Source organism: Lampris incognitus, chromosome 13, assembly GCF_029633865.1.
Source record: "Lampris incognitus isolate fLamInc1 chromosome 13, fLamInc1.hap2, whole genome shotgun sequence".
Taxonomy (NCBI): Eukaryota; Metazoa; Chordata; class Actinopteri; order Lampriformes; family Lampridae; genus Lampris; species Lampris incognitus.
The window spans coordinates 41,887,352-41,912,778 of record NC_079223.1 but is presented as its reverse complement, the minus strand read 5'-3'; the positions used below and the strand labels follow the sequence as shown (position 1 = coordinate 41,912,778).

The 25,427-nt window shown below is 47.5% G+C and overlaps 1 protein-coding gene across 1 annotated transcript in view; it reads right to left on the bottom strand.

Moving 5' to 3' along the window:
• LOC130122990 (serine/threonine-protein kinase 32C-like) overlaps positions 1 to 25,427 on the bottom strand; it is a 98,340-nt gene that overhangs the window by 25,591 nt on the left and 47,322 nt on the right. Inside the window, 4 exon segments of the mRNA XM_056292092.1 lie at positions 1,259 to 1,432; positions 9,894 to 10,045; positions 11,455 to 11,461; positions 15,137 to 15,166. Coding sequence (XP_056148067.1) covers positions 1,259 to 1,432; positions 9,894 to 10,045; positions 11,455 to 11,461; positions 15,137 to 15,166 — 363 coding nt within the window.

Sequence of the window (25,427 nt, the reverse complement as noted above, 5' to 3'; positions counted from 1 at the left end):
CATTTATTCACTCTTTGGGGCAAAAATAAGAGCTTTCAGTTGTAACTTAGATATAGTTAACAAAACAGAATATGTATTCAGTAACTTTCAGATATATGTAACAAAACAGAATATGTATTCAGTAACTTTCAGATATATGTAACAACAGAATTTTTATGCAGTAACTTTTAACAATGCAAACGGGAGCGAGATCTCTTATTAAAATACAATACATTACACTTGTGAAACAGATGTAATTAGAGAAAAAAGTCCTGTCACCCTTTATAGTTTAGGTAGATAAAGGTCTCAGTCACATTTGAGTAAAATAATCCTATTTCTATAAATGTCATAGGATCTTTTTTTTAAAGATATTTTATTTTCACTGACCCCTTGCAATTACACCACGGACCACTAGGGGTCCGCGGACCCCCGGTTGAGAAACACTGTCTTAGAGGAAGAGGGTTTTTCTGCTGTGAATACCGTGTCAGTCGCGAAATTTACTCGGGGCGAATGATCTTTAAAACACACCAGTCTCGGAGTGTAACCTTTTACTCGGGGCACGTGTCAAAAGTTTGCTTCAAAAAAAACGGAGATCTCCATCAAGAACGACCGATAGCACAGAATGAAAATGATTCTGCTCGGTTATCTTCTAAAGGACAGCAGGTAAGCTCAGACTGTCCGCAAGCTTTGATGATGTGCCTTGTTGCGCCATTTTAATTACTTTTTAATCAGTCATCTATAACTTTGAAACCTTTAATTTGGTCTCGTGCATAATCCAGGTCCAGGGTAGACCAAACTAGCAAATACAAGTCCATCCATCCATCCATTATCCGAACCGCTTATCCTGCTCAGGGTGGCGGGGATGCTGGAGCCTATCCCAGCAGTCATTGGGCGGCAGGTGGGGAGACACTCTGGACAGGCCGCCAGGCCATCACACAGCCCCCCCCCCCCACACACACACACACATTCATACTTAGGGACAATTTAGTATGGCCGATTCATTTGAACCACATGTCTTTGGACTGTGGGAGGAAACCAGAACCCCCGGAGGAAACCCACACAGACAAGGGGAGGACATGCAAACTCCACACAGAGGACGACCTGGGATGACCCCCAAGGTTGGACTACCCCGGGGCTCGAACCCAGGACCTTCTTGCTGTGAGGCCACCGTGCCGCCAGCAAATACTAATCCAATTCATGAAAAGGATATACGCCCCCACCCCCCAAAAAAAGAGACAACCTAAAACCAGGTAACAGCTGGCGAAGTGTGAGTGTGTACCTGTGGATGATGTGCTGGCTCTGCAGGTAGTCCAGGGCCAGGGTCATCTCACACAGGTACAGTCTGACAGCGTCCTCATTGAACTGGACGCTTTGCTGGAGGTGGTAACGCAGATCTCCTCCCAACAGGAGATCCACCACCATGAACATGTCTTCTTCATCCTGGAAGGAGTACCTGGGAAGAGGGTTGGGGGGGGGGGGGCAAGGGTCACGGTGCTCAGTTGCGTCACAGTTTGCAAAGAAACCGCATACATTCACATAAAAAGACAAAGACAAAGAACACAGATAGCCGTGTAAGATGTAGGACATACTTGCAAGAATCGACTTGATTGTGTGCATATGCGCTGCACATATAAGCATGTGCACATAGAAACAGAACACACAAATGCATGCACGGCATCGGCTTAAACACACACACACACACATGCATATTTATTGAAGCCCAGTAAAGAGCAAACTGTGGAAAGCCACATTCACATATAGCCACAAGGAAGCATGCAGCAAACATGCATCTTGCATCTTGCATCTTGCACTGACTTTGTCAGTCCCTAAAGTTGAATACATTTTCAACCAGCATGCATCATGCATATCTATGCATATATATATATATATATATATATATGTGTGTGTGTGCAGGAGTTGTCTTGTGGGTGAAATGGTGTCCTTGGTGGGCTCCAAACACCTACTAATGCTCATCATTATTCTGATAACGCTCCACTTGTTAGAGGGAATAGAAATGGGAAAAGAAAATAATTGCCATGTTAAACGGTACGAGGGAGCCCGTCTTTGATTGATGCGACTTAAACAAAGATTGTCAGCGGTCTGCTAAGGATTCGTGTCAATCAGGCTCACCAATCATGCACGTTAAATTAAAACAGCCCCTTACTGAATGATCTGGGTGAGGATTTGCAACATGCAAGACGCCTGCCTTGAAACGCCTAACAAAGCGCTGAACCACACGGGCGCGCAAATAAACCCGTCACAATGAGATCTAATATCTCATCTAAGGAAAACAATAGAGTCAGAGTCATTTCTTAATTAGCCTCCCTGGCATGACGCTCAAATCACGGAGGCAGAAAATAAAGTGACCCCTTGCGATTTCTTCCATCAAGCTCAGTTTAATATTGTTGTTACCGAGCCACTTCTCTCTCTATTTTCCCCCATTAAAGCGCCGGTACTGCAGCATTATTACTACCCTTCATTGCCAGAGGTTTCCCCTGTCTGTCTGAGCTCAGCCTCGAATTCTCTTACCACCACCACCACCCCCCTCCTCCTCCTCCTCAGGTGCGAATTCCTGCCTCTCTGGAAGTGAGAAATGGGGAAGTGAAATAGCAAAGTGCTACTGGCTATTTTTACTACTTGCAATGACCACACAGATTTATTGATGAAATGATCTGGTTGTGAAGTTGTGAAACGGAGAACAGACTCAGCAAACTAAATATCAGGGAAGAAAGAAAGACCTACTATATATATGTATATATATCAGCCTCGATATCCTACCAGTAGCTGGAAAAGGCTGGACTGAATGACATCACAGAAGCTCTGATCATAGCAGCACAAGAACAGGCACTCAGGACCAGATCAGTCGAGGCAAGGGTCTACCACACCAGACAAGACTCAAGATGCAGGCTGTGCAAAGACGCCCCTGAGACAGTCCAGCACTTTGTAGCAGGCTGTAAGATGCTAGCTGGGGAAGCGTACTCTGAAAGGCATAACCAAGAGGCTGGGGAATATCTGTACTGAATACAGACTGGAAGTCCGCAAGTCCAAATAGGAGACACCGCCAAAGATGGCAGAGCTAAGATCCTGTGGGACTTCAAGTTCCAGACTGACAAGCAGATGCTGGTTAACCAACCAGACATTGTGGTGGTTGGCAAGGAACAGAAGACGGCAGTAGTGATGGACGCAGCGATCCTGAGTGACGGCAACATCAGGAAGAAATTCACAGACAGTTGAATCACTTCATCTAGACATAATGTTTAATGACAGAAACGTTTCATCACTCATCTAAGTGACCCCCACCATTATAAACTATACAGCGGCATAATGAAAAATGAAGGATAAGGAAATGAAAGCCACTTTCTTTGACATTGTATTCTTCAAATGAAGGTGTTCTCTGCATTTAACCCATCCTACTGTATAGGAGCGGTGGGCAGCTGCAGTGCCCAGGGACCAACTCCAGTTCTTCTTTCCGTTGCCTTGCTCAGGGGCACAGACAGGAGTATTAACCCTAACATGCATGACTTTTTGATGGTGGGAGGAACCCGGAGCACCCGGAGGAAACCCACGCAGACATGAGAAGAACATGCAAACTCCACACAAAAAAAGGACCTGGGACGGCCTGGGGTACAAACCCAGGACCTTCTTCCCGTGAGGCAACAGTGCTAACCACTGGGCCACCATGCCGCCCACACCACAACGACCAAAAACAACAATCAGCTTCATATGCAAATTTCCATGAGGCCTGTGAAACCTACTAAAACCTCAATACAATCTCACGGTGAAGTCATCTCAATCAGTCCTGGCAAAGCAACTTGACCCGACGCTCAGGCCACTGAGCCCCGCTGTCAGGCAGCACAGCTTCACCAGATGGCCGGCCCCAGATTGTTGTTTACCATTGGCGGGTCTCCTTAACTGTCACCTTTTTATCACCTTATTGTCATCGCCCAGCACCTGCTATTCAGTTGACGGGCTAGTTTCTTCGGGAGCAGTAAGACTCACGTACCGCCCTCCCCGGCCGGTGCTGAGCTCCTCTATGGGTCCCTGAGAAAGAACCGGAGAATGAATGGCCCAGTATTGCTGCTGCACCCTGCCTCGCTTTAACTGAGGTGACATATGGATGTCAGCCACGGGCTGACGTCTGGAGCATAGAGAGCTCCAGCGCTGACAAGTGTTGTCACCTTTAAAGCTCTCACCGAGGACAGAGGACAGGATGGAAACAGACAGAGGCAGCTTTTGGGAGCACTTTTTCTCTAATGAAATGTGGTGTGTGTTACCAGATCAGGGAGTTCACAGCACACACAAACAACAACTGTCTGGGATTCCTGAAGAAGAAATAAAGGATCTCACTCCCGGAAAAGAGTGGCTGGGAAGACATCGGCCAAGCAACGTGAAGTGACAGGTTTTAGCGAATGGGGAGAATGATTTTTTTTTTTTGGTACTACATCAACGTATTTCTGATTTATTAGTACAGAATAGCGCAGTACATGCAGGAGCTGAACGGAGTGGGCAAACTGACAAAAACAGACCCTTTGTAAAAGTGCCATCCCTCTTTCCCCCTCCTTTCAGTTAACTACGCTAGGTTTTTACACATAAAGGAATCTGGATATGGTGTGAAAAATGTCTTTTCCTCCATTTTACCCCTTTTATCTGCACCAAGTTCTAATTTGTCTGTCAATATCTGTCAAAAAAAAATGCCTGTTTTATTTGCACCTAAATAATCCTGTGTTTTCTCCTCCTGGAAAAGGCATCACATTCTTTGTTGCAACTCTTTGCATGTGTGGGCGGGCGTCAACAAAAATGTTCTGCGGGCTTTTTAAACAGTCAGAAGTATGATAAAAAAAGAATCGCTGAAAATATGCTTAATTATGATATAAATAGAAAGGGAGTGTCATCACAAAACTAAACCATAAGACCAGAGACACATTTTTCTCCAAGCTCTGGTCTTGTTTTTTGTAGTTTTTCCCATCATGCATATCATTTATGATACCATTTTACTCACTGGCTTCATTTTGGAAATTTTGGACAAGGGGGGACCTCTAGACAAAATTTACAATGGTGTCTTTGGGGGCAAATAAACATGAGCCTTCAACTTGTCCTTTCAAAGCAATAATGACCTCCACCCCTCACCCCCCTCACTGTCTCAGACGGTGTGCATGGTTTCCAATTACAAATGACTTCTCAGTTGCGCTAGCTAGGTAGCTAATTGATGGTTACTACAACCTACAGATATAGTAAGAAAGCTGGTCATTCCTGTAAGTTGAACCAGGGAGTAGCTCAGCAATGCGATCCACCATTGATAATATGACAGTGTATGACCACGGATGTGTAGACTCGCTAATGGTGGGATCGAACCTGAGTTCCCCACACCACTGGCGACAGCGCTAACCAGTCAACTAAAGGGTCCAACCCATTAGCCAACGGGCTAGCGAGTCCACACATCTATGGTCGTACACTGTTACAATAATATTGGATATTTTGGGTAAGAACTTAACGTGCCCTTTCATTTTCACCTCCAAATACATGGTTTGGACCGGTCGAAACAAGTCTGGCTTGTTTCACTGGCCCATAAGACACCACTACACGGCTTTGTCCCGCAGTGGTCCCATATCCAAAATCTCCACAATGAAGTCTGTTGGTAAAATTATATAAGCATGATGGCAAAAATTATGAAAATAAGACCCAGGTTTAAAAAACAACAACAACAGAATTATTCTTTCATAAGAGGTGCTGTGTAGGAGGTCAAAAAGAGCTGCAGGTCAGACTCTGGTGGTGAACGAGTGCCTGCCAGTCAGCTGACGTTGAGGGAAAGCCATGACAGTGTAAAAGGCAAAGAGAGGCCATGGTGACTGGCCAAGAGTGGACTGAACTGGGACGACAAAAGCACCGGGAGAGGAAGGATAGCAGGCTGGAAGGAGTCCGAGAAGCAGCCTGAAATATTCAGGCCACAATGACAAATTGGCCCAGGGCGGCACAGAGGAGAAATGTGGGGAGAAGGAGGGATGAGAGAGAGGGAGAGCAGGAGGAGCAGGAGAAGTGTTTTGAAGAAAAGGGGAAGAGAGAAAGAAAGAGCAGGAGAAAAAAAGAGCAACACCGTGATTTTGTTTGCTTAACTTGGTGGTAAAGTTTCTGTGGCCTAGATAGGTCTGATGTTAGGGACAGGCTGGCTAGAACAGACTGAATGACTCAATCACAGGACACACTCGACCTCCTCCGAGGATTCTTTCCACGATGCTGACAGGGAGCACCGCCTCTCCCCTTACCGTCCTCCGGTGGGTTGCCGAAGGACGCCCACTCTCCTCCACTGGCCTGCTTTCACAAGGTGCACTTTGAATGCCATGTCCTTCACAATAGTTCTTCTTTTAAGTGCTGGGTCAGACGCTTCCTGGGAAGTTCAATTACCCTGCAGTGCGGCTAAGCCCACGGAACGAAAATGAAAATCCGTCTGTTGATGTCCAGGGCTGTATTCGATGCGAAAGGGACTCTCTTTCAGGAATAATCCCATATTTCATCTTCTATGAACATCATCTGAGGCCAAACTCCCACGCTGGGCCTGTTATGATGGCTGTCTTGGGGTGTCGGGGCTAATTTGTTCCACTGCCTCCCAAGGCCCGATTCCATTCAGGGTTGAGATCAATATTTCTAATGGAGGCTGAACAGGAACAGCACATCCATCCTCGCCACTCTAAGCGTTGTCTCTCTCTCCGTCTCTGTCTTTCACTTGCTCACTCTCTCTTCCTGGCTCTCTGACAAAGGGATGGATGGATGGTGAGAGAGCAGCACACGCCACAGCCCTTTCCGATGACTCACTCCTGTTTTGCTTTTGAAACCTCTTAAATCTGCTTTAAGACGACGTCAGAGGACTTTCTTTACAGTCCTGATTCTTTGACAGCAGACATGGCAACAACCCCTGCTACCCTAACCAGCCTCCGGATGTTTTCAACAGGGCTGCACCTCGTGTTTTGGTCGCATTTTCCCCCCCTCACAAACTCTCTGGGCTGTCGACTGAACGTGTAATGGTGTCTGAGAGTGATTTGTTGTGATGTAGTGCTTGAGGCAGAACCAGGCTCCGGTAATGATCTATATACTCTGTGGACCACAGGATCACTTTTACCACTAATCCCCTAATGTTACCTTACACTGTTTATTCTCAACCGCACTTAACGAAATGTAAGCCAGTACATTCGTCTGGGGGGTGGGGGGTGGAGTGACCCCCTGCACTTCAGGACTTTGCTTATATCCAAAGGAGTGAACGAGTCAGCGTCTTCTCGTGTCGCAAATCCTGAGAAGGATTTGTGTGGCTTTGCTGCATGTGGCGGACGTTAGTTAATTTTTGGCGCTCAAAGGAAATCCATTTCAGTGCACACCCCACTCCTACACACACATCCTATCTGTCCGGTAATGGGAATTACTGCCGGCTGCAGAGTTGACGTCCGCCCCGGCTCAAAGCCGCCTTTGCCCAGCCGATGGGCTTCGGTCGGTGTGGGCGTTCGCAGGTTTCCTCCTAATGAAATTTGTTTGAGGAAGCGGATGGAACCTCCTCAAAGGAATAACTGAGTTCAAGTGTCGCATTGAAAGCGAGTCCGGCCTTTAAAAAAAACAGTGTGTTTGTGTGAAGGATAAAGAGATGGGGGGGGGGCATTACAAATCCTCTTAGTCTGCATATCTGTTTTTTCTTTTTTTTGACAAGCTAATCAATGCCAAATCCCTCCTTACCACCACCGTCTTTCTACACCCGTCCTCTACTCCACGCTCTCACTCGCTCTTTGATTGCAGGGATCATTACTTCGTCTGACAGCTGTTTTGGTGCGTTTCCCTCAGTCTCAGATGATCCCTCGTTCTCCTGCCCCCTTCATGCAGATGTATTAGGGGGGGGGGCGGGGAGGAATACTCCTATGAAGCACTGCATCATTCCAAAAGGGAATTTCGGCAGTTGCTAAATTCCCAGCTGGCACATCTTGGGTGCATCAATAATGTATCGGAGTGCCCAAATGCCAGATCTCGTAATAGTCTATTTGACAACCCAATAGATTAAGGCAACTCTTCGGTCTACGGGGAACAGTGGTAAACAACATGTGCACGAGGAAAGGCAAACTGGCTCCGAGTTGTTTTACAGTAAGGAAGACACGACCGGCGACTTCTAATCACCCGGTACCTCCGGGCTTGCCAGGCTGAGATGCTCCCCCGGTGCAGAGGTCAATGAAGCGGGCAGTTATGTACAGGTGCCACACAAAGCCATATTCTCATGCACCTATGCCCGTAAAATGTCTATATGAAGCCAGGCGGAAAATAACAAACAGATATACTGCAGACGCACGCTATGCTGGAAATGGATTTCCTTTGTCTCGGTTTGCAGAGTTCTCTCTCCAGCTTCAGAAATGTCCTCGATTAAGTTGAACTTCTTTTTTTGGGGGGGGGGGTTGTTTTGCTCCAGGCATCCACAAGCCTGCAGAACTTTGAAGATCGTCTTCACACAAACTTTATTTATTTAGTTATTTATTTTGTATATTTATATCCCCCCCCCCGCTTTTTCTCCCCAATTGTATCCGGCTAATTACCCCGCTCTTCCAAGCTGTCCCAATCTCTGCTCCAGCCCCAACCCCCCCCCCGCGCCGATCTGGGGAGGGTTGCAGACTACCACAAACTTCCTCCAGTACACGTGGAGTCGCCAGCCGCTTCTTGTCACCTGACAGTGAGCAGTTTCGCCAGAGGGGACGTAGCGCGTGGGAGGATCACGCTATCCCCCCCTCAAGTTCCCCCTCCCCCCCCCGAACAGGTGCACCGACCGACCAGAGGAGGCGCTAGTGCAGCGACCAGGACACATACCCACATGCGGCTTCCCACCCGCAGACACGGCCAATTGCGTCTGTAGGGACCCCCGACCAAGCCGGCGGCGGTAACACGGGGGTTCGAACCGGTGACCCCGTTGTTAGTAGGCAACGGAACAGACCACTACGCCACCCGGACGTTTTTTTTTGTTACCGTCGCAAAACCTGGCGGGCGTTTGAAGTGAAGTAGCGGTGGAGGCAGAGAGCAGAAAAGGAGAGCAGAGCAGTTTGGGAGACGGTAAAGTAGCACAGGACAAGCTTTGGCAGGCAAACCCTCTCGGGGGGGAATAATAAAAGGACAGAGTAACGCGGGCGCGCCGCTACCAGCTCATTATAACGCCGAGGACGGGCTTCAACTAGCCAGCTAAAATACACAAACCGTTCATCCTCCAGCTGGTCCGGAAACGAGCCAAGGCCAGGACGTGATAAAATGGCAGCCGGGTACACAACGTGCTCCGTGAAGACGCTATCTGCCCCCGATCAACCTACCCCGACGCGCGCGTGAGTCACCCAATCATCCCCGCCGCAATTACCCGGAGAAGAGAGTCTCGTTCAAAACCGTTCCACCAATTAGGAAGAGGAGGGAAGGGCCTCCGCGCGTTGCGGCGCGCGCGCCACGCCAGGTCCCCAATTACATTTAGAACCGTGCGCCGCGCGCGAGGGGGGAGAGCGTTGAATAATGACAGCGGCTTCCCTTCACTCACACGCCAGGAACCCCGAGGGAAGAGGAGTCGGGTCAACCCACCGCAGTAATTAGCCAAACGTGCGCCGCGCGAGCTCGCGTTCCCGAGTGAATATCCCCGTGCGGAATATCGACCCGGTGGAGAGGGAAAGTTTCTCCGGTCGAGATGTTCGCTCGCCTGAGCCGTCGGAGGAGCGACACAAACTTCGATCCGCTCCGAGGTGGAAATGAAAACACGGCGGGGGGCGGCGGGGGCGTGGGGGGGCGGCGGGGGGGGGGGTTAGACGGCCGGCCAGGACACACACACACACACACACAGAGAGACAAAGCAGGCTCCCGACACACAGGCAGTGCAGACCACACAACAGACGTGTAAAAAGGTGAAGAATAAAACGTGGGATAGTCACCAGAGATTTACTAAAAAAACATGTTCAATTTCCTGTAGGATCTCAAGCTCTCTAAAGACGTTTCGGACCTCATCTCGCTCAATGCACTGCTGTTTGTTCATGTACTTCATGGCGTACATCTTCTCCGTGTCCCGTTTTTGAACAATGCATACCTGCAGGGGGGTGGGGGGGGGAGAGAAGAACGGAGGGGGGGGGGACGGGACAAGAGAGAAAGACAACGAGAGTCACAATTCTGGAAAATCTCTACACAAAAATGACTTATAAAGGATAAAACAAAATGCATGGCTATAAAGATATATGAACTTATCCAATAACACAACACAACACAACACAACACAACACACACACACACACCTGGCTGCAGAGTGTTCCTGGCAGTGACAGAATGAGAACAGGAAGGATCTGGGCCAGTGTGCAGTGTGGGCACTGGTCGCCAGCACCACACAGTGGAGCTCTATTCTGGGATAAAGGTTTTACACCCTTGCAAAGACGTCTGGGCCAAGTTTCAGTTAGGCTAAACTTGGCCGAATACTTGTGCAAACCAAAACATCTTTTGTTGTTGTTGGGTTTTTTTTTAAAAAAAAAATGTCTCCCAAATTGTATCCGGCCAATCACCCCACTCTTCTGAGCCGTCCCGGACTCTGCTCCACCCCCTCTGTCGATCCGGGGAGGAGGGCTGCAGACTACCAAAGGCCTCCTCCGGAGTCGCCAGCCGCTTCTTTTCACCTGACAGTGAGGAGTTTCGCCAGGGGGACGTAGCGCGTGGGAGGATCACGCTACCCCCCCCCCTGAACAGGCGCCCCGATCGACCAGAGGAGGCGCTAGTGCAGCGACCAGGAAACATACCCACATCCGGCTTCCCACCCACAGACACGGCCAATTGTGTCTCGACCAAGCCGGAGGTCACACGGGGATTCGAACCGCCGATCCCTGTGCTGGTTGGCAACAGATTTAGACCAGTGGTTCTCAACCTTTTTGGGGTCCTGGACCCCCTGCGTATTTTTTGATCTACCCTGAGGACCCCTCCACCTGATCTTGGGGGAGGGGGGTTGCAATTTGATAGAAACAGTAGAAACTGCATTTTAAATTGCATTATAGCATTTATTCACTCTTTGGGGCAAAAAATAAGAGCTTTCAGTTGTAACTTAGATATAGTTAACAAAACAGAATTCTTATGCAGTAACTTTCAGATATATGTAACAAAACAGAATATGTATTCAGTAACTTTCAGATATATGTAACAACAGACTTTTTATGCAGTAACTTTTAACAATGCAAACGGGAGCGAGATCTCTTATTAAAATACAATAAATTACACTTGTGAAACAGATGTAACTAGAGAAAAAAGTCCTGTTACCCTTTATAGTTTAGGTAGATAAAGGTCTCAGTCACATTTGAGTAAAATAATCCTATTTCTATAAATGTCATAGGATCTTTTTTTTAAAGATATTTTATTTTCACAGACCCCTTGCAATTACACCACCGACCACTAGGGGTCCGCGGACCCCCGGTTGAGAAACACTGGATTAGACCACAAAAAAATCTTCTAAAATAGCCACACTCTTCCCCTGGTGGAGGAAAAGAACAACGAGGAAGAGCATCAGATAAGAACATGCAGCATCCTCACACGGGCTAACACCGACTACATGGTGCACTTTCAGATACAGTCGTTTGGGGCAGAAACCACTTCCCAAAAAACCCCCCCCAAACAACCTCATCATTTATTCATTAAAGTTGTAGTTTGGTTGGGAAGTAGCTCTGAAAGGTCAAGAGTAGGATGGGATCCCGGAGAGGTCACGGTCTTTGCTGTGGCAGTACATTAGACAGATGGTCTTATCTGCTGATGCCGGTCTGAACAGATAAAAACAGTGTTTTGGGGGAAAAAGAGAGAGAAGGGAATCAAAGTTGTTTCTGATTCAAAAATAACTTCAGTGTTGTAATAGCCCCTCGTTGGCGAGCTCTAATGGTCAGTTTTTTTGCCAAGGCCCCAGAAGGAAAAGTGTAGCGCTGAGCAATTATCCCAAAAAAAATTGTTTTTTTTAATGTTTCAAAACCCAGCTGATAAAAATTGGTTCAGTTATTACTAATATTGAAACTTGGTTGATGTTCGCTTTTCCTGTGCAAGCTCGGTGATCTGGAAGAAGGTGGTATGCGGTGTGAACTATATTGTCTGTGGCGCTCAGCTATACACGAGCACCATCATGCTAGCTGGAAAATGTAATTTCATATTCAACACAGTCCGGCATCACAATGATGACAATGACTGTAATCGACCACACACACACACACACAGCAGTCTTCTGCAGCACTAGCACTGGTGTGTAATGGGGGTGGCTGCTGTGTTATGGGGTCATAATGAGGTTTCTCCACCCGGTGTAAGAGCTGAAGGAGCCATCCGGAGGAACGGTGAAAATCTTCAATCTGAAAATGAGTAGAGTTAAGACTGCTGGGATGGGCTCCAGCATCACCACGACCCTGACAGCAGGATAAGCGGTTCGGATAATGGATGGATGGGTGGATATTTTACTACCCGGACGATAGAAATGAATCTGGATAGATAGACACGCCAGATGTGTCATGGCTGACAGAGAGGAGCTCACAAAAGCTTGACTCACACCTCTGATGGTTGTACATGCTGGCTTAAATTAATGGTATTTTGATCATTTTAAAAGTCATTTTCGGTGTAGTACCCACTTACATTCACCTGTTGCTCCAGTTATTCAAGCCATTAGCTAACCTGGTCCAACAAGTGAAAGTAACTAATTACCTGGCACAATAGAAAACCAGCAGTACTGTGGTTTCAGACATATCCTTAATGATAAGAAGAAGAAGAAGAAGAAGAAGAAGAAGAAGCAGCAGAAGCATAAAAAAAACAAACCAAACCAAATTTTAAAACAAACACTGGTACGAGAAAATCTCTGCTTTAGGGCAGCTCCACTTTTCTCAGGGATTTTCTCAAATAAAGTGACAATATCCTCACACACATCAGTGTGATATGGCTTCATGCAAGGAGTGGGGGTGACGAAGGCGTATGAGTTTAAATACTTGGGGTCAACTGTCCAAAGTAACGGGGAGTGCAGGAGAGAGGTGAAGAAGAGAGTGCAGGCAGGGTGGAGTGGGTGGAGAAGAGTGTCAGGAGTGATTTGCGACAGAAGGGTACCAGCAAGAGTTAAAGGGAAGGTTTACAAGATGGTTGTGAGACCAGCTATGTTATATGGTTTGGAGACAGTGGCACTGATGAAAAGACAGGAGGTGGAGCTGGAGGTGGTAGAGTTGAAGATGCTGAGATTTTCATTGGGAGTGATGAAGGACAGGATTAGGAACGAGTATATTAGAGGCACAGCTCAGGTTGGACGGTTTGGAGACAAAGCGAGAGAGGCAAGACTGAGATGGCTTGGACATGTGTGGAGGAGAGATGCTGGGTATGTTGGGAGAAGGATGCTGAATATGGAGCTGCCAGGGAAGAGGAGAAGAGGAAGGCCAAAGAGGAGGTTTATGGATGTGGTGAGGGAGGACATGCAGGTGGCTGGTGGGACAGAGGAAGATGCAGAAGACAGGAAGAGATGGAAACAGATGATCCGCTGTGGCGACCTCTAACGGGAGCAGCCGAAAGTAGTAGTGGTAGTAGTAGCAGTGGTAGTAGAAGTAGTAGTAGTGGTAGTGGTAGTAGTAGTAGTAGTAGTAGTAGTAGTAGTGGTAGTAGTAGTGGTAGTAGTGGAAGTAGTAGTAGTAGTAGTGGTAGTAGAAGTAGTAGAAGTAGTAGTGGTGGTGGTAGTAGTAGTAGTAGTAGTAGTAGTAGTAGTAATAGTAGCAGTAGTAGAAGTGGTAGTAGAGGTAGTAGTAGTAGTGGTAGTGCTAGTGGTAGTAGTGGTAGTAGAAGTAGTAGTAGTAGTAGTAGTAGTGGTAGTGGAAGTGGTAGTAGAAGTAGTAGTAACAGTAGCAGTAGTAGTATTAGTGGAGTGGTGGTAGTAATATTAGTAGTAGTGGTGGTAGTAGTGGTGGTAGTAGCATTAGTAGTATTAGTGGTAGTGGTGGTAGTAGTATTAGTAGTAGTGGTGGTAGTAGTATTAGTAGTAATAGTGTGATATGCCTTATTTCAATCTGCCGCTTGATGAATGGAAAAGGGAAACAAGTGAATCTAGTATTTTAGAAACGGGCGAATTACCCTCATTCTATAGGCAGACGTTTTACACAATCTTTTTTAATCATGAGACTAAATACAAATTAAGAAAGTTGCCAAGACTTTTTTGTGGTGGGAAGGGGGGAAATCTACTACCTTGTAACAGACCGTCTCTCTAACTGTGCTCGTGGTTTCCTCCCAGGCAAAAAGCTTCGGTGAACACCAGCGGCGGTTCTACTCTCACGCCATTCTGAGAAGTTCGTCTTATTTATTTATTTGTTTTTACTGTCACTTTCTCGACAGGCTTACTCATCACAGTGGGAGTGTGTCAGACCTGTTCTCATTCATAAAAATGTTAAACGGAGGAAGTGGAGGAGGAGGACAGAACGGAAGAAAAATGTGACGCGAGACATAAGGTGAAGGATCAGGCTGACTGGCTCAGCGTGTGGAAAAGCTGTCTAGAGATTTCTGCTCTACTTTTAGGGCCTGCATCACCCAGTTACACACACACACACACACACACACACACACACACACACACACACACACACACACACACACACACACACACACACATTTTCATGCCGTATAGGCAGGGGCGCTCACCATGGTGACGGTGCAGCCGTCCTGAACCACCCTTTTCCCCTGTCAGCCTGGCAAAGCTCAACGCTCACTTTTCTCCTGCATGGTCTCAGCCAGGCCAGGAGATGGAGGACCATCAGAATTCAACAAACTAGACCTTGGATTACTGTGAACCGGTTCAGTCCTTGCTCAGATACTTATAGGTGCTCGGGATTTTGATTGGACATGAACTAGGAAGGCTGATGATGAGGTGGTGACTGGATGCAGCCCAGCTCTGCAACTCCTGATGTGGCCATGTGTACTAGTCACAAAGGACTGGGGAATAGTTGCAATCACGTCATTGTAAGATGGCGACAGATCACCATCTTACAGCGCTTACAATTCCCCAATCCTCTGTGACTAGTACACATGGCCATTTTAACTCTAATTAACGGTCACGAAAATTTGCATATGAACCTGATTGTTGGTTTCTGTTGTTATGCAAGTGTATTGTTTATAAGGGGTGCAGATACCTGCAGTCAGTTGAGACTGAAGAGGTCACTAAGGCCCCTTTCCCACTGCACGGTACAGGCTCAACTCGACTCTATTCTAGTCGACTCTACTCTCTATATTTTGGGATTTCATTTTCCTCTGCAGATAGTATCCCCTCACGGCGAAGCCCCGCTGGTCCTTTGTGGGTGTGTTGACTAGTTTTTTTTTATAAGATTTTATTTATATTTAAATAAATAATTCATAAATATTATATATATATGTGTGTGTGTGTGTAACTATATAAATATAATATAATTTATAAATATATTTAAATAAATATACATATATTTATTTATAGTGGTATTTTCATGTCACCTTTTAGTATCGACTCAGCTCACTTGGAACCTTGACGGAGGTGGTACCAAAATACAGTACCTGGTACCAGGTACTATCTCTAGCATTTGTCCAATGGAAAACCAATAGAAAAGCGAGTAGAGTCGAGTCGAGCCGAGCTGGTGCCATGCGGTGGAAAAGGGGCATTAGGTGAGCGATGAAACGTATCTGTCAATAAACGTTGTGGGCGGATGAACTGATGGACCTTTCTGTGTTTCCTGACCTGGATTATTGAGCAGGCAGCAAGACAGTTTCTGTACATAGTTCATATTCTTAAAGTTTTTTTTTCCAAAACATCTACTTGCTGTAAAACCATCTGCTTGGTTAAACACAACAGATAATGAGAGTTTAGATTTTGTATTTAGTCTAGATCTGCCATCTGCTCAGTGGGTCCCATTGCCAAAACAGCGATCTAAGTTGTGTGATGGACCGCTCTCTGCATGACAAGAAGACGAGCAAGGTGTCTACAAAAGCACACATATCCAAACGACACACTTCAACCCAAAGTTAAGAGGAAGTCGGCTGGTGGCAGGGCCTTTTCCCATCGGGCCCCGTTCACATGGAATAACCTGCCTGCCGCCGTCAGACAACCAGAGTCTGTTGAGTCCTGTAAAGCCAAACCTAAATCTCATCTTTTTGCCTTAACCTACTATTAGTTGCCTTTAAGTTGAGTGCTTCACAACCTGTGCTGCATGGCGGGTCGGTTTCTGTCTCAGTGAATTTACCAACCGCTGTTCTGCCGACGAGATTACAGATTATAGATTATTGACTATTGCAAACTGTTCTCTTCTCTCACATGCCCTTTCTCCCTCTCTCTGAACGACGTCTTCTTCTTTCTCTTCTTCTGTGTGTGTGTGAATGGTGTGGTGTGAGTCTCCCCTGTGTGCACGTGCAGTCGGTCCTCCTCCCGGGTCTCCATGGTGACGGTGGTTACTACCTGGACACGTCACATTTTCTTTTTATATCTCTTATATATCCATATAATTTTGTTATCCTGTTTTAATGTTGTATCCTTCTCTCACTCAGATGTGTGACTAATTTTTTATTTATTTTTTTGGGCTCCATGGTGATGCTTGGTCGCGTGGCTCAGCTCCTGAGCTGTTCCCCGGTGGCATCTGGACACTGCTCGGCATCCTCCTCATCATATTCTTCATATATTTTATAATTCCATTATCATTGTGTTATCCTCTTTCAATGTTGTATTGTGTAAATTGTGCACACACTACATCCATTGCACACTGCCTGTCTTGGGAGAGAGATCCCTCCTCCGTTGCTCTCCCTGAGGTTTCATCCTATTTTTTCCTCCCTGTTAAAGGTTTTTTTTTTTTAGGGAGTTGTTCCTTATCCGATGTGTGGGTCTAAGGACAGGATGTTGTGTTGCTGTAAAGCCCATTGAGGCAACTGTGTAATTTGTGATATTGGGCTACACAACTAAAATTGGCTCGACTTAAGTACTTGGTGCTGGACAAAAGACCGAAAACTGGAGTCTGCACACTAGATAATTCTCCCATGAGCATTTAATGGTATAGCACCCAGTGACCTTTCCAACGTTTGAAGAAGAGCTTCAAGGGTGTGAAGAAGAGCGTAAATGCTCGAAACGGAGCATTATCTAGTGTGCAGACTGGATTTTTCCCTTTTTCTGCTCTCTGCATGAGTCACGCGGCAAGCGGAGGTGCAGCTGCAATAAGAAGCATTTCAGAAGGCTTTTTCAGATACTTCAATTATTTTTCCATCAATTATTCAGGAACCGCGGGGTAAATTAAACATTTTAGCTGTTGACTTTTCAGTCTGGTTCCTACTGACAGAGATTTGGCAATAAACGGTGTTCTGCCCTATACCAGCATTAACACACCCAAACATTAGTAGGCATTAATCAAAAGAGGGGGAAAAAGCTCATTTTCAATTCATCATACTGCCCTCTGGCTAATGAAACATCCCTCTTGGTTTCCACTTGGGTGAAAGGAGCCCATTTTGTAAACAACAGCCTTTAGTGCTTTTTTTAAACTCGTAAAACAAGATGTTTAACTGTGTCACGGTGGCCCGGTGGTTCGCGCTGTCACCTCACAGCAAGAAGGTCCTGGGTTCGAACCCCGGGGTTGTCCGACCTTGGGGGTCATCCGAGGTCATCCTGTGTGTGGAGTAAGCATGTTCTCCCCCTGTCTGTGTGGGTGTCCTCCAGGGGCTCTGGTTTTCCCCCACGGTCCAAAGACATGTAGGTCAGGTGAATCGGCCATACTAGATTGTCCCTAGGTACGAATGTGTGTGTATGTCGGCCTTATGTGATGGCCTGGCGGCCTGTCCAGGGTGTCTCCCTGCCTGCCGCCCAATGACTGCTGGGATAGGCTCCAGCATCCCCACGACCCTGAGAGCAGGATAAGCGGTTCGGATAATGGATGGATGCAACTAGGCCTTGTTTGAGGAAATCCACCACAATACATATTTTTAAACTCAGAGAAACACCATGCACACCCCCTGCTGTAACTGTTTCCTGGATATAGTATAGAAGGACTTTCACTTGCATTGTTCATCATCACAGGAAATACAAAATCAGAAAGCAGAGCCGTCTCTTAGACATACCACGGTGTCAGTCCACACCGTCTCTTGCAGAATCCTCACCGAGGAGTCCGGAGGAGAGAAACGACTTTTATAAAGGCTGTATTCATATATTCATAGAGCACATCAGCAATTCAATGCTTTTCAGCCAGTCTCGTATTGGCGGCCGATAAATAGATATATAAATAAAAAGAGTCACAATTTTCAGGCAAAGAGATTGGAGGCGAAATGCCTTCCATGGCTGTTTGCATATGAAAGGGGGCCTTTTTGATGCAGAATGAAATCAGATGAGATGGAAGATTCGGGCTATTGATCTGGAGGTCCTGGCTGGCAGAGCCGGGGCCTCCAAGAAAGCGGCGTCGCTGAGCAGCAACAGACACCTAGTCTCCCTTCAGTAATTAATTCGGAAGCATTATCTTCAAAAATGCTAATGGGCGATACGATTCCAAAGCGCTATTATACCGCTGGCTAGGATTTCATTGTTAAGTACTCATTTAGGAACACCTGCTATTCAGCCTCACTTTGGGAAAATTGGGACAAAAGAAGGTCACTTTCCTTTCGAGAAGGCAGGGAACGAGGCATGGGCCAGCCCTTTAGGACGGTGCCAAGTCTCCCGGCTGGCTGTCTGGTGCCATGTGCTGTGGCTGGGGGGGGGATCTGGCCAATAAACTGGCACGTTTAACAGAACAGACTCTGCCCACCCAGTCTGCAGTCAGCCACATGAATCACACTTTTTTGTTTTTCCTCCGCACCCGCTTTTTACCCAAGTGAGCATTTCAACTTTGTTCACGAGAATCTGGCAGAGGTTTCTGCAGAGAGGACCTCTGGAACCACACCTGCATTTCATGGGCTGAAAATGGCTCAACACGCCATCTACTGTTTTAGATCAGCCCTGAACCTTGTAAGGCCAATGCTGACGTAGAGTCGACTGGTTGGAGAAGATTGACGCCCTCCAGTCAGAGGTGGGTGACCCACCTCCCCCAGCCCCCCGGCCTTGATGTGAGTCTGTGAAACTGCACTCATTTTCAAATGTATGCTAATCAGGACTCATCATTCACAGGAGTCTACTCGCTAACATTGCACCTTTATTATATTTTCTACCAACCTTTTGAATTTCTCTCAATTTGCAGTTAGTTAACCAACGATCCAGCATCAGTGTGGAGTGGTTTGAAACCCATCTACAGGAGACGACCCCCCAACACTGCAGGGAACCATCAACTGGCGGACGACCTAAATGGGTTTTACTGCAGGTTTGATAAGCAAACTTTGACACCCTTCAGCCTCTCCAGCCACAACAAACAACCAACTGCACTCCCTGCCAGCCACCACCCCCCCACCGAACCCCCGCCCGCACCCAGGATCTGTGTTGAGGATATGCCAGCTCTTCCAGAGTCAGAAGACCAGGAAGGCACCAGGCCCAGATGGCGTGTCACCCTCCTGTCTGTGCTGACCAGCTGGCCCCCGTTTTCACCCTGATCTTCAACAGATGACTGGAGCTGTGTGAAGTCCCTTCCTGCTTCAAGAGCCCCACTATCACCCTGGTCCCCAAGAAACCCTGTATCACATGATTAAATGACTACAGGCCCATTGCCCTAACATCTGTGGTCGTGAAATCTTTCGAGATACTGGTGTTGGCCCACCTGAAGGATATCACAGGTCCCCTGCTCGACCCCCTGCAGTTTGTCTAGCGAGCAAACAGGGCTTGCACCACATCTTCCAACACCTCGATTCCCCAGGGACATAGCAAGGGTCCTGTTTCTGGACTTCAGCTCAGCGTTCAACAACATCGTCCCGGATATCCTCCACTCCAAACTCACTCAGCTCACTATACCAGCCCCCATCTGCCAGTGGATTAAAAACGTCCTGACAGACAGGAGGCAGCTGGAGAGGCTGGGGAAAATCACATCCAGCACCCGGACAATCAGCACTGGTGTCCCCCAGGGATGTGTGCTCTCCCCTCTACTCTTCTCCTTCTACACAAATAACTGCACCTCAGGTGACCTGTCTGTTAAACTCCTGAAGTTTGTGGACAACACTACCATCATTAGCCTTATCTGGGATGGTGATGAGTCTGCATATAGATGGGAGGTTGATCAGCTGGCCCTCTGGTACAGCCATAACAACCTGGAGCTGAACACGCTCAAAACAGTGGTGATGACAGTGAACTTCAGGAGGAGTCCCCCAACACTGCCCCCCCTCAACATACTCAACAACATGGTGTCTGTGGTGAAAACTTACAGATTTCTGGGCTCTACAATCTCCCAGGACCTAAGGTGGGCATCCAGCATACACACGATCACCAGAAAGGCCCAGCAGCGGATGTACTTTCTCCGCCAGTTCAAGAAATTCAACCTGCCTCAGACACTGCTGATTCAGTTCTACACTGCAATAATCCAGTCTGTCCTCTGCACATCCATTACTGCCTGGTTTGGATCAGCCACCAAACAGGAAAGGGACAGACTACAATGGACAGTTAAGTCTGCAGAGAAATAGGCTTCCGGGTGGCGTGTTGGTCTATTCCATATCCCACCAACACAGGGATCGGCGGTTCAAATTCCCATGTTACCTCCGGCTCGGTCGGGCATCCCTACAACCAGAAATGGCCGTGTCCGCAGGTGGGAAGCGGGTATGTGTCCTGGTCGCAGCACTAGCACCTCCTGTGGTTGGTCGGGGTGTCTGGTCGAGGGAGGAGGGGGAATTGGGGGGACTAGCGTGATCCTCCCACTACCCTACATACCCCTGGTGAAACTGCTCAGTCAGGCGAAAAGAAGCGGCTGGAAATTGACTCCGCATGTATCGGAGGAGGCATGTGGTAGTCTGCAGCCCTCCCCGGCTCGGCATAGAGGGTGGAGCAGAGATCGGGGCAGCTCAGAAGAGTGGTGTAATTGGTCGGGTACTACTGGGGAGAAAAGAGGGGGGGGATCCAAAAAAAAGTCTGCAGAGAAAATCATTGGTGCCAACCTGCCCTTCATTCTTATACACCCCCAGAGTCAGGAAATGGACGGGCAACATCACTGCAAACCCATCACACCCTGGTCACCACCTGTTCCAACTCCTCCCCTCTGGTAGGCGCTACAGAGCACTGTACAGCAAAACAACCAGATATGAAAACAGTTTATTTCCCCGGGCTGTCATTCAAATGAACCTTTAACACTGTCAAATATATCCAACCATTTTGTATATGTTTTATATGTCATATGTTATATGTTGTATAGTATGTGTATATGTTTCGACCATGTCATTGTGGACCTAATGGGACCCCTTCCCTCCTCCCGTGGTTTCACCCACCTCCTCATCATGGTGGACAGGACCATCAGGTGGCCAGAGGCTATTCCACTGTCATCCACCACGTCTGCCGAGGTGGCCCAGGTGTTCATCAGATCCTGGGTGGCCCGGTTTGGCATGCCGTCTGACCTCACTTCTGACTGGGGGCCCGCAGTTCACATGCTGTATATTGTACGTATACTGGTACATCTCTGCACCACTGCGCTTTATCACCTCTTATTTCACCAGTATAAGTCAATCCTTGTGTATACATCTGAAGATTGTCGTGTTGTTGTGTTGTTATTCTATGTTAAGCACACTGAGAGAGCCACGAAACTGGAGTCACATTCCATGTATGTACAAATCTACATGGCCAAACATGGTTCTGATCATAGTTATATTATTCTATCATTTTCAATTTTGGAGCAATGGTTTGGATTTACGCTTTTTTGGTTTTTGACAGCTGTAGAGGCACCACCGGCCTTGCATTCCTTCATATCAGACCCTCATATGGCTCAGCGATGGTTGCAGATGGCAGAACAGTCCCTCGGTAGCAACACCACTGCTGTGTATGTTTGCAATCGACATTTTTCACGAGAGTGCTATTCTGACTACCTTCGGATGAGGCGTTAAACCGAGGTCCTGACTCACCGTGGTCATTAAAGATCCCACGGCATTTATCGCAAAGAGTAGGGGGTCCCCCGGTGTCCTGGCAAAATTCCCAACCTGGCTGTCTCCATCTGGCCACCTAATCATCCCCCTGTGTAATTGGCTCGATGATTCCCCCCTCTCCACCTCAAGCTGATGTGTGGTGAGCGTCCTGGCACAAAATGGCTGCCATGCATCACCCAGGTGGGTGCCGCACATTGGTGGTGGTTGAGGTGAGTTCGCCCTTCTCTTTGAAGCGCTTTGGGTGTCTAGCTAAAGCACTATATAAATGTAATCCATTATTGTTATTATTATTATCATTATTACATGGGGGTTGAGTTGGGATTTGGGTCACTATATATTCCAAATGCACTTCTGCTATACATAAACTTGTCCTTTTCGAGTATAATATTTTGAAGGAAGTTGCTGCCTGTTATTATAACTCAATTTTTCCTTCTCTGGGGCTGTGATCGTGTCAGAGGTGTTTTTGGCAGCAAGATGCAACTGTTTTCAATGGGTTCAAAGCATCTCGCTCACTGTTCCTGCTCCCCGGGCATCTCTTGTGTTACCCACGCAGCACACCTCATGCTTTTGGAGAAACATCCTGAGTGTCTTACACTGAAAAATGTTCAACTTTGAGCAGAAAAAGCACTATATAAATCTAATGATGATGATGATGATGGTGATTATTAGTATTATCCTATATCACCACTGCCTTTCCTCTGCTGTCCAACTGGACAAACAAAGCGGCCGGGCCTAAAGCCAGCGCTCTTCACCTCTCCGTGCTCCAGAGCAATAAGTTGCAGTCCAGGTGATGAAGAGAGAGGCTTCGGGTCATGATAACAAGAAGCAATGATGAGTCGGACAGGTGGAGATGTAGCACACGAGTGACTGACAGGCGACTGTGGCTGCCTAGCAACGGCACATGTCTCACTGCTGAAATTGTGTCCAATGTGATCGCAGCCCAAAGCCCTTCAAACCACAACTAGATGTAATTACCCAGAAGTCACATTTGATCACGCAGGCACCAAAATGTCCTATTGGACCAGCTTATGTGCTGAGTCTGGTTAGTTCTGCAGTTACATGCATTTCCATGGGGAGCGCAATACCTTGCACCTCAGGAACGATCTGTGCTGAGTTAACCATCATTGGCTGAGGTGACGTCGGATTGAGGCATGCAGCTCCTAAAACTGTGCACAAGATATTCCGATAGTTGTGCGATTAAGGAATATATAAATCCCTGAAATAATAACAGGAGCCAGAGCCAGCGTGGGTCCTGGCATAAGATTCTCCTTGCGACGGGGACGTAAGCGGTGGCCAGGGGTGAGACGCTGTCACAACACCGGCTGTAATCTCAGGTCAGCAGCTGCACAGAGCACCTGTTTATCTCCCCTAAAGGGAAGTTTTTAGAGGTGCTCTGACAGACACACACACACACACACACAGGTATACAGGCACCCGAGCAGGATTCATCGATTGGCTCTCTGGACAGTCTCAGCCGCAAGGAGTCACTTGATATGAAGGGATTCAGAGAAAGGATGGCTGTTCATCCATCCTTTCCAGACGGGCGACGGGGAGGACAAGGCTGGCCTCCCCTGACAAAGATACCCTTAAAGACACGGTTTACTCCCGAATAAACTGTCCATTATATTGCAATAGCGCCACCGGATAATTCAAAAAAGCCCTGCTCTCCGAAGCGTGAAACTAACTTTGCTCTTCGGCAACAAAATCAGCATTTAATCAATGGCAAGAAAGGAGGGCTCCGCTTATAATGAGCCGTTCGGCAGGCTGCTGCCTGAAGTTAATTTCCACGGGGTCAGCCGGGGTGCTTGGCAGGCGGAGAAACACTATTTATAATTGAACTACACATGAAAACAGCCTCGATTCTAAACAAAGGCACCACAGTTACCCATATATGTTGTGAAATGGGCGGCACGGTGGCCCAGTGGTCAGCACTGTTGCCTCACAGGAAGAAGGTCCTGGGTTCGAACCCCAGGCCGTCTCAGGTCCTTTCTGTGTGGAGTCCGCATGTTCTCCCTGTGTCTTCGTTGGTGTGCTCCGGTTTCCTCCCACCATCAAAAAGACATGCGTGTTAGGGTTAATACTCCTGCCTGTGCCCCTGAGCAAGGCAATAGGAAGAAATAACTGGAGTTGGTCCACAGGCGCTACACAGTGGCTGGCCACTGCTCCTAGCTACACAGCTAGCATGGTTTAAATGCAGAGAATGAATTATGTTGTATGTATATACACTAACAAATAAAGTATATTCTATTCTATTCTATTGAAAACTTTTGAAGATCTTTTTTTTTGGATTTCCCCCCCTTTTTTCTCCTCAATTGTATCCAGCCAATTACCCCACTCTTCCAAGCCTTCCCGGTTAATGCTCCACCCCCTCTGCCGAGCGGGGGAGGGCTGCAGACTACCACATGCCCCCTCCGATACATGTGGAGTCACCAGCCGCTTCTTTTCACCTGACAATGAGGAGCTTCACCAGGGGGACGTAGCATGTGGGAGGATCACGCTATTCCCCTCAGTTCCGACCCCCCCCCGAACAGGCGCCCCGACCGACCAGAGGAGGTGCTAGTGCAGTGACCAGGACACATACCCCACATCCGGCTTCCCACCCGCAGACACGGCCAATTGTATCTGTAGGGACGCCTGACCAAGCCGGAGGTAACACGGGGATTCGAACCGGCGATCCCTGTGTTGGTAGGCAACGGAATAGGCCGCTATGCTACCCGGATGTCCCCTCGAAGAGCTTTTTAAGAGTCTAGCAGCAATTACAGAACAATAGCGGTGTGTCTTTCATGCAGCTGGGATGGGGGCAGTCACTTAAGTAAATAATTTCAAAAAACTGGCCAAAAGCAATCTTCTAAAATCACAGCACACATGCCATACCCATTCCCCTCAGAAGACCATTCCTACATGTATTAATCCCTAGACCCTCACGCTGGCTGTCACGGTGCTCAATACCTCTACAGTGCTAATGACAAATCAGCTCTTAATTGGATCTCAAAACGTAACAAATCCCGAGTACAACTGACAGTTCAAGTGAGGTGTGTACGCACACAAAGGCCCGGTGCTGTGCCAGATAGCGCCGAAACCACAGCCGTGTATACCTAATGAACCAGTAGAGTCTGCCAGCCAAACATGAAGACTGAATAAAACCTACTGGAGAAGAAGAAAACATCCGGTGCCATCAATTACCTGTACTTTACAGCGGAGATGAACTCAAGAAAAAGAAAAAGAAGAAGACTGTAACTACTATCTAACACAAACTGTGAGTTATGCGGTGGAATCAGGAAGTTTTGAGATTAACATTTCTTCGTCTTCCAGCGTGACCCATCTACGTCATGACACTAATTCTACATTCCTCTGAGATGGTCTGTCAAGCGTTCGCTGCCGCACTTATCTTGGGCAGTGAGCGGTGATAATACCGAAGGTCCGTCCTAATTCCACGGGTCACCACACAGTTCACCATCCCAAAATGATTCATCATTTCA